This window comes from Phaethon aethereus (genome assembly GCF_964289735.1).
Source record: "Phaethon aethereus genome assembly, chromosome: 4".
Classification (NCBI taxonomy): Eukaryota; Metazoa; Chordata; class Aves; order Phaethontiformes; family Phaethontidae; genus Phaethon; species Phaethon aethereus.
The window spans coordinates 25,362,529-25,372,658 of record NC_138578.1 but is presented as its reverse complement, the minus strand read 5'-3'; the positions used below and the strand labels follow the sequence as shown (position 1 = coordinate 25,372,658).

The 10,130-nt window shown below is 46.8% G+C and overlaps 1 protein-coding gene across 1 annotated transcript; it reads right to left on the bottom strand.

Moving 5' to 3' along the window:
• Positions 1–230: 230 nt before the first annotated feature.
• On the bottom strand, positions 231–9,917 carry SH2D4A (SH2 domain containing 4A; the record flags this gene model as incomplete). Its single annotated transcript, XM_081999263.1, has 9 exons — positions 231–323; positions 1,864–2,084; positions 2,926–3,056; positions 3,438–3,654; positions 5,374–5,512; positions 5,920–5,985; positions 8,104–8,263; positions 8,793–8,952; positions 9,743–9,917. The coding sequence occupies 9 exons, from the start codon at positions 9,915–9,917 to the stop codon at positions 231–233; spliced, it is 1,362 nt and encodes a 453-aa protein (XP_081855389.1).
• Positions 9,918–10,130: the final 213 nt, after the last annotated feature.

The following is a 10,130-nucleotide window of genomic DNA, read 5'->3' as shown; positions in this document are numbered from 1 at the left end:
CACTCCACTGTGCAGGATACATCCAGGTGCTTTGCAGCTTGCTGGGCTGATGCATCCTTTAACTCAGTTGATATGACAAGCCCACAACAGTACTTATCCTCCTACTGCTTTGTGAAGGATATAAAATAGAGGCACTTATGGCAACTGGTTCAGGTAAGCATGAGCAGCTCTGGTTCGAAGTTCAGTCTTTGTGAATACAGGCATGGGGCTGCACGGTGAAACCAGGAGGTTCACTCGAAGAGAGAGACATAATCTGGTTCTTGGTCCTCTTGGCCACACGGGTAAAGCAACAGCTCCTTCCCCAAGGAAGTGATGGGTTCGTCCTGTTAATATAGGATACGATTAAACACCACCTTTCAAACAGACCCTACCTATCACAACATCATGGGGTGGAGTCTCCCTTGCCTCTGTTCAGGTGTGGACTTGTTCATCCTGCCGTGAGATACACCTTGGTGCCCTGGGGAACTCGGGGAAGGACCTGCATGGCTGACCTCTGTCTTCATAAAACTATGTCTGTGCTTGGTGCAGTAACCTGGTGACATGACTCTGGCAGTTTTCGGAAAGAGCTGTGCTAGTCTCGTAAGATGACTGCAGCTTCTACGGCGTGAAATGCTGCCCTGCCCAGACAGTGCTGGAGCAAGGACTGTGCAGCACGCAGGTAAGCAGGACTGGGTGGTTGTGGACTGTGCTTCTGGCTGCGTTTGTGGGAGGGACGAGGGTGGATCCCAGGGTGAGAACATGCCCTCTGCTCAGGCACACCCTGTTCTAAGGGAATTCCTTGACAGTACAGTCTCTGCTTCCCGTCTCGTTCTCCACCCTAGCAGCAGATGCATGGTGGGAACTTGCTTTCTTTTGTGGTCACCCAGTGAGTGATAAGCAGAACCCACTAGAGCACTTCAGCAGAGTGGGTTCACCCTGCCCACGTCTGCTGTAGTGCAGGGGGTCTGTAGGATTCTTTGCAGACTGTGGGCATGGCTCTACCTTTAATTTAGATATGCACAGCCAGGCTTTAAATCCTCTGGCTCTGGTGCCAATAGCCGTATAGCTCCTGCTTTCAACAATTTCAGCCTGAACTGTGGAACCCATGCAAGACACATGTTCAGGTAGCCCAGGTAGAGCTCCAAGTAGTGAATGAACATAGATATTTTCCTCACGTCCAATTTTGTTTAGCCATGTCTGTATTAGGCGAGGCTCTTATTTAAAAGAAACATGGATTTTAAATGAACCTTTAGGCAAAATGATTGTCCTGTTCCTGAGCAGATCTTATAGCAAAGGGATGAACAATGCATCTGGCCCTCCTTGGAGCCCATGTAACTGCAGTCAGTGCTAGTAAACGCTGCTGTTACTGTTGCAAGAACCTGCCACCTTCTTCCTTCCCTTCTATTTTTTATCTTTGCTCAGTATCGCACCTTGCCTGCTTTGAGATTATAAAGATACTTTGTTCTCTTTCATGCTGAAGCGGAAGGCAAGTAGGATTTTCTGCTTTCCCAACTTGCTGGGACCCCACAACCACTGAGAGAATGCAAAAAAAAAAAAAAAAAAAAGGAGTCTGTGTGATTATGCTGTCACCTCTCACCTTATCAGCATTCCTACCAAATAGTGAGTAACTTGAGCCCTGTGTGCAAGGTGTTCTGCGCACTTGAGGGGGAGTGAGTAAGGTCTGAGGTGTTTGAGACGTGTTAGGTTGCCTGAGATATACCCATCAGGCTGGCATACCTTTCTGGAGCAGCACACAGGGTACACAACAGCAGCTAAAATGGGTCTAGTTACCTGCTTTAAAACAACTGAATATATTATTTCTTATTTTGAAGTGCCCTGAGGCAATTAAACAAACAATTAACAAATGCATTGCTAGATGTTCACCTTGTGGTAGTCTACAAGGTCAGCCAGCATTGAATGTTGTAGCCGGTCCACTCCAAGGAAGCTGTAGGAATCACTTGAGGCATCAATGAGGAAGTGTTTACACCCTTCCACAGACCGATAGGAGAGCACGTAGCCTTTGATTTTCTCACTGACCCGGACCAGAAAGCTCCCTGGTACTGTTTTATCCAGAAGCTCCTCTGCTTTCTTAGAGGTTAGGATACCTGTTCAAAACCAAAACACAAAACTGAAGGGGGAAAAGCATTTGTGCAGCACAAGATGGAGCAGTTCTCACAAATCTGTTTTATGACTCTAAAACCAGTCCGTGGCACTTCCATCCCTTGCATTGTTTTCTTGCCCAGTAGCCCAGGAAGAACAGTACTGCCATTGCGAGTAAGAGATCATGGCCACGTGCTAACTGTGCTTTATGTTAACTGTTCCAGACATAGCCAATTATGAATGATAGATGTGCAGGGCTCAAAAGGACAGCTTCTGTGTTATGAGAGAGAACAGCATTGCAGTGTGTTACGTGTTGATTCCAGTGTAGCAGGGCTGTGCAGACAGCGATCATAGGTCCTGTCAGAAAGCCATGCAAGCACTGAAAGACTGTTACAAAAGGATAACGCTTTCGTTGCTGCAGTCTTGGGTTGAAGGGGTTTCCAAAGCAAGGGAGATGGATGGGATCATGATAACCCATTAGAAATGGGATGGAAAGGTTATGCATGATGAGCACATATGGAGGGAGAATGACCTGAGGCCAGGGTGAGGTGTGCCCAAATCTCTCTCACTGTGGTCCAAACCATTGCCAGGATGACCATGCATCCAGTACAGGGAGGCAGGGGTGGCACAGAGGTACAGGGTATTTTGAAGATCTGGCGTCTGTTCTAACAGTTTAGCTTGACCTTTGTCATAATGCTAAAGGAATTTAAACAACATTCATAGATATTTAAAATGGAAAACCTAGCCATCTTTGAAAAGCTCCTGGACCCAGACTGTGGCAGCAGCCATGTTAGCAGAAACAACTCCTTAAAGAGTTGGGTTGGGGCAGAAACGCTCAGGACTCACCATGGAACCAAGGTGCTATTGTGTCCGTGGTTTTCTGATAGCCAGCTCGGAGAGGGAATTGCTCCTCTTTAAACCACTTGATGATGCTTTCTTCAGTGGAATTGGATATTGTCCTCTGGATTCCCTCTTTCCTGTTAGAAAAGGCTGTGGTTTGTGCATGAGCTTCAAACAACAACTTTTGAGTCCTTTTGTTAAGAACAGCCCTAAACAGAAGGCTTACGCTAGTGTAGCTGTCAGCAATATTATATGGTTTTCAGTGGACAACTAGCACATAGGGTGTATGCACTCTAGGCTTCGGACACTCTACTAAATAAATTTGTTACTCTCCTGGGGTGAACAAATAAGTCTTATCACACCCTAGGCTGGAATATAGCCTAGGTTCTGTATTTTTCCCTGCGGGGCGTCTCCTCCAAGTGAGGAGGAGAGCTAGCTGTTTCCATCTCAACCACCCCATGCTAGAGAAGAATAATTTCATCCCTTCTCCCCTCCACAGTGCACAGGGCTTTCCTTACCTGATCACTCTCCCGTTTGCCATTGCAGGAGGTAGAAGTTTAGGTTTGGGGGGGAGAGGCGGATATTGGAGTGGTCGCCGATCTCCTGCTGTGGCATCCTTGGAAATATCTGCCTGCTTCCCCCTGTGGATGCCCTGCAGTGAAAGCCTTCTGTAGTCATCCCTGGCTTGCCGTGCAAGGGAGCGTCTCTTCTCATCTGCTGCCTTGGATTTCCGCACTGGAACAAAAAAGGATTCCTACAGGAGCGAACAAGCAGGGAAGTTTTAAGCTTACTGCCCTTTGGCCATCTTCCTGCTTGATGAAGTGGAAGAACAACCCATTTCACAAGGTGAAAGATGCACTCAAATTGTGACACCATTTGCCACATGTCTCCCGTGACTTTTGGGCATCTGCAACTTAACAGGGTCCATTTTTTATTCCTTCAAGAGATTAAAAATCTGGGTTCTTTCTGGGCACCAGGTCCCTTTGTACTTAGAGACTACTTGGCTTTGTTTTGCATGCTGACTCCTGGTTCAGACATAGATTTCTGTAATGCCTTCCATGTGAGCCACAGGGGTGGGGAGGGCATATGGAATAAAAACTGCTGAAATTACTCCAAATCAATCCTTTGAAGGATTTGAAAGTGCTGATCATTTTCTGAGGGTGAAAGGGAGTCTTGCTGAAACTGTTAGGGAAAGTGCAGAACTTGGCTGGGTATTGTTTTTGCTGTAAAATTGCCTTGTTTAGGTCCAGCTCATCCTGGAGTCTGTAGGAGTAACCAGCTCTCCGGTTGGTCTGAGTTAGGTTAATTCTTTCCTTGCTTCTGTAATCAACTTCAGATTTTTTTTTTTTTTTATCAGTAAGAAAAATAAAACCCCTGGCCTGACATGGAAACAATTGGTAGTAGCGCATTGCCATCTACTGAGCAGCAGGGGAAGAACTGGGGGGAAAAAAAAAAATCATAGAGTAGTTTGGGTTGGAAGGCACCTTTTACAGGCCATCTAGTCCACCCCCCCTGCAATGAGCAGGGACATCTTCAACCAAATCAGGTTACTCAGAGCCCCATCCAACCTGACCTTGAATGGTTCCAGGGATGGGGCATCTACCACCTCTCTGGGCAACCTGTGACAGTGTTTCACTGCTTTCATCGTGAAAAATATCTTCCTTGTATCTAGTCTAAACCTACCCTCTTTTAGTTTAAAACCATGACCTCTCGTCCTATCACAACAGGCCCTGCTGAAAAGTCTGTCCCCATCTTTCTTATGAGCCCCCTTTAAGTACTGGAAGGCTGCAATAAGGTCTCCCTGGAGCCTTCTCTTCTCCAGGCTGAGCCACCCCAACTCTCTCAGCCTGTCCTCACAGGAGAGGGGTTCCATCCCTCTGGTAATTTTTGTGGCCCTCCTCTGGACCCACTCCAACAGGTCAAAAAAACACATCAGGTTTTCCTTCAGGAAGTATTTGGCAGCAGTGATGGATGCTACTGCAAGTCTCATACTGTTTGCCATTTTCCTTCCTATCATTTGGATTCATTACATGAGACAGTGCAGCAAGGCTCTGCTTAGGTCGGATTGTACTTGGATGACGGGGAAGCCCTTTTTAGTTAGTCCCTCTCACCCATTACCCTTGTCCTCAAGAGCAATGGTTACTGCAAAGTCCTACAGGCAGCCAGCTTCTAATTTAAAATAATTATCCTGGCTATACTCATGTGGTTCCTATTTGTTGCATGTTTTAATATCGTATCTGTGGGAACCATTTTCCATTTCCCTGCCCAGCTCTAGTCTCAATGCTGTGGGGACTCAGAAATATTTCTGATAATGCAGTGCTGCATTTCTTGGCAGTACTCTCCACCCACTGACCAATTATTCAGTTCCAGTGTGGCAGGAGAAGGATTGAGATGACCCCACAGAGCGTTAGGATTTCTCAAGCCCCATAGGAAAAGGTCATCCTAAGATCTTACAGGATTCCTGCCATTCAGGCTCATTCTCATCTGATTTCTGCAGCATCCTCTGGCTCTCCAAGCTGGGGTGGCTCTGTGGTATCACCTTCTGGGCAGCTGTGGTCTCTTCTCCTGAATTTCTCCTCTGTGCTTCCTTCGTCTATGAAAGAAACAGTATGTTCAGCTTTGTCCCGGGCTAGTTTTAACCCTGCTTTTTAGCTAGCCTGGAAATACTGGGAACTCCATTCTTTATTCTGAATCTCTCCAATTTCAACAACATACAGATCCTGTCTTTACTGCAAGCAACAACAGAGGAAGTAAGGGAAAACAGGCTACCAGAAATCATCAGGAGCATCTCCCTGTGCTGCTTCCCAGTCTGCCAGCCTGGCCTGCTTTGTATCATCTCCAAATCATCACACTGTACATGAGGAGCGTGGTAACGCTGGATAAAACTGATCCAAGAGGTGAGGATGTTCTTGGGTCAGATGAGGCTCTGAGGCTGACTGAATCTAGAATCAAGTCTGGGCCCCACTCAATGTGTTAGGACCACCCCAGGTTGCCACTTACCTGTTGGAAGCCACGCTTCCTCATGTGGCAGTCTGCCAGCATCTGGTGAACATCTCTGGTTTCCCTCTGGGCAGAGGAAAAGATCGGTGAGAAATAAATGCAGCATTAGGACCATTGCTGCTCTTTGGAGCGAAGGTGTTTAATGCAGAAGCAGTGATGTGACATTTATGTTAACAAATTTTGCCAGCCTTCTCTGACAAACATCTTTTTTTCATCATATTAGGCCTAATATGTCACAGGAGAACTCAGGGATGTCAGGATTGTCATAAGCACATCTAGATTTGCTAAGTGATGCTCCCAAGTGCTCCCAGGGAGCAGTCCCTTCCCCCCTCCCTCTAAAGCAAGCCCTAGCAGAACCTGTCGTCCACAGCTTTACCTGCCTGTGCTTGTTTGCTGCTGTGGCTGGGGTGCTGCAAACCCCTGCTCATCAAACTGACCCAACTAGCTGCATGTCTCGTGTTGGCTCTTCCCTGTAAACCAGTCTAGCCACCCTGGCAGCGGTCGCTAGCCGAGACCTGCCTTTGAAGGCAAACAGTTAGACTTGTCTTTGAGCAAACACCCACCCACCTCCTCGTTGGACCCAGACTGCCTCCCACGGCACAGCAAGTAATGAGTTGACTAGTATGCTGCTTACGAAGGACATGCTTTGTTTTATCTTCATCACCTACTTGGCTAATATTTAATATAAACATGGCCTTCCAATTTCTCTCTCCTTGACAGGAAACTAGGAACTTCAAATGTGTGTGAAGCAGCTTGTTTTCTTAAATCAGCCCCCCCCGTCCCCTGTGGCAGACAAAGCCTGGATCCCTGAGGTTAAATGGGAACTAGATCTTGGAGAAAGCATTTTGATGAGGGAGGTGAAAAAAAGCCCTTCTCCAGGCCTAGAAAATGCAACAGGGGTCTTTGGTCTGGATCCCTCTTTCTAATTGCAAAAGGCCCAGAAACCTGGCAAAAATGATTAACAACATAATGACAGAAAACAAAAGTAAAATATACAACCCCTCTCTGTTCCACGTGCAAGATTTTGAAAGTGGTTTAGATTTTTTTTTTTGGTGGTGGTGGGATTTTTAGTTTGGGGTTTTTTTCGTTGCCTTTTTTTTTTTTTTTTTTTGGTTAGCTGTGGCTAGTAGCTTCCTTTCAAAAGAAAAAAAAAATCTCCCACATAGTTGCTCAACTTTAGCAAATAGTGCTAAGAAAAACCCTGTGTGACTCAGAGGCTTTTGATAAAGGAGACAGCCGCTCCAAATTCCCTTCCGTATTTTAGTAGCAGCAGCAGAAGCACTTTGCCAAAACCCAACCTTCAGTTATTGTGCTTTTTATACTGAAGTATGGAATGGCTGTATAGTAAAAGAATATACACTCATACAAGTTAGCAGCAAAAGGCTGAATGAAAACTCTGCTGAATGAGATTGGACTTCTCTCATTAAATTGGCAGGGTGTTCTGTTCCTTCCATTCAACTTTGGTTGCATGGGTAGTTAATTTAACTCATCTTTTTCTCAGTTCTCTGCAAATGGCTTTTTGTAGCCAGTTAAAAAGTAGAAATGTATTTATTGCTGGAAAAAATATTTCTGTAATGAAACATCACAGCAAACCAGACATTGTATTTACTACATTTGGAGTTGTCCTGTGCTGTTAAGGTCATAAGCTATTTTCTAACTATTTTAGTAGACACACACAGACAAAAGAAGAACCTAAAATATACATGTCAGAGGATGCTTTTTTCCCCCCTACCCTCCTAAAATATGCATTTCAGTGGGTAAGACTATCTTCATCTGTTCTTTTATACAAGTAGATGATTTGTCTGAGGGCTGTGGCCTTGCATGTACAGATCCTGGGATAGCCTCCCCGGTCTTGCCCCAAAAGCCATCCAAACCAGCCACAGAGCAGGAGGGAAAGTACTGTGACCCTTGTTTTACCTACGGAGAATGGAAGCAAAGGAATCCAGAGTGACTTATCTCTTGGTACAGAGCAGATCTCTCCCAACTGAGAATAGCACTTGGACCTCCCGAGTCCTAAGGAAAGAGGTAATACCACGGCTTCTTCTCTCACTACAGAAGATAAGCCTTAACAGTTAGCTGGCTTTTCTTCTTCAAATTTCTGTTTATAGCAACCAGGATTTGCTGCACTTCCTAGATCTCAAAGCACATGTTTCTGATGGTTATGGAGAAAAGGGGGGAAACTACCTTTGTGAGCTCCTGGCTTTTCCCTGCTGTAGCAGCAGCAGTATTTCTCCCACCTTCCTTCTTTTCCTCCACAGTGCTTTTTTTATTCCTGTGAAGATCTGCCTCACCCAGGACTCCTGGTTGTGGATGTAGAGACCGTGTTACAGAAGAATCAGTCTCTCTGAAATGCAAGAGAGAGAGGGCTTAGGAACCTGAGGGAGTCACTTTCCACTCTCTGAGCATCTTGTGAGGAAGCTGCATGTGAGCAGAGCAATGCTGTGATGAAGCGACGTATGTGCAGGCAGCTATCATATCTCCAAATCAGGTAGGTGGAACAATTAAATTAATGACTCCTGGTGAGTAACTGTCGTCCTGCTGTACACGGGCACCTGTCAGTGAATCAGTGCAATCCAAACTCATCACTTGCTGCAATAACAGAGTTAGCATTTCCTGTGGTTCACAGAGGGTACCGCGCAGGAGCCGTATCACGGGAAGTTCGATGAGCCGAGGCAAGCCTCAGGCTGGAGCTGGTCTCTGCCAGCATTGTGTGTACTCACAGAAAGTCAACCTTTGCCTGCACTTTTTGCCTGCAAGTCAAGTGTGACAGTGATAATCACAGCCCCTACAGAAAAGACTCCAGCCTCTGGGTGCCTAGAAGTGCCTTCTTCTCCGTGTCTGCCCACCAAGTCCTCCAGCTGAAGGGTGCTTACCTGCCCTCCTTGCCTTGCTCTCTCGCTAACCGTTTTGCCCTTTGTGCCTGGATCTCTTCACAGATGGCCGCATAGGATTTATCTGAAGGATGCTCGCCCATCACCCAGACCCAGACATCATTGTCAGCACCGAGCTTCCATGTCACCGTCTTCCCGTTGGCTGAAAAAGAAGCAGCTCTTTGGCAAACGCTGTTTGCTCAGCAGCTCTGTGCAGGGCCTGTGTCCTGCCTGCTGTGCCCTCCTGGTTGCTGCCGATGGCAGAGCCTCTCCAGGCAGAGCCTGCTTTTGCAGCTATACGTGGGGAAAGCTTGGCTGGGGCAAAGCACGCACCTCCCATTTTGTTTCACAGTACTGAAGCCAGGTCAGTGAAGGGAGCATTTCTGAGTCTGGGGGCAAGGGAGAAGACTCACCACTGCTTCCTTTCTTGCTTTAATTTCTTACCACTGCCCTTCCCAAACTGCGCGAGGGAGAACTACCTGCAAACAGAGCGTCCAGGGGAGAGCTGAGAGAAGAGTGCTATCTTCCTAGCAGCCGGCATGCTGTATATTCCTGGCAAGGGGACTTCAGGTCTAAAGGCACAAGAGTAACACCCCTGCAGATCTGGTGCCCCAGGACAGACGTTCAAGTCCATGGTTATTTTATAGACAGATTCAGAGGCCCCATTTAGTGGGAAATTTAATGAGATGCATCTCCTGGGGGCAAGTAGGCCCTGCTTTCCCAGCTAGGGGAGTTGAGCAATTTGGTCAAGGACAGAGTGTCTGGGCCAGGGACTAAAACCGTTGAGTGCCTGGCTAAAACTACCCCATTGCAGGTGGGTTTAGTTACAGTTTGGAAATATGACTATGATGTGTCCCTGGGAGAGGAAATTACTCTAAGCACACATTACCTCCTATTTCTAGGGAGCAGGTGACTGTGCCAGAGGGAGAAGCAACCGGCAGGCAAAGACTTACCTTTTCTAGGCAGTGGCTTCTTTGCTGAAGCCTTGTCTGCAGCAGCTTCTCTTTCCTCCCACCGCCTGATTTGTTCCTGCCTCATCTTGAAGAAGAGGATCTGCTTCTGCTCCTCACTGAGTTCTGCCAGCAGGTCAGGATCAATGTACATGTCCGATAGTATCTGTTTCAGCATGGCTGCAGGTTTCAGTTACGCACGTTTGTGGTGGTGATCTCCGGGGATCAGATCCTCTTCCTGGCTCCGACAAGAAAGAGTCTCTCCCCGCCTGAGCCTGGAGCAGGAATGCAGGCGTGCCAGAGTAATTATACTTCTGTCTTTTTTTTTAGCTCAGACTTCCTGCACAGACCAAAAAAGTAAATAAGTAGCTTAAAGCCTGCTGTTAAGATT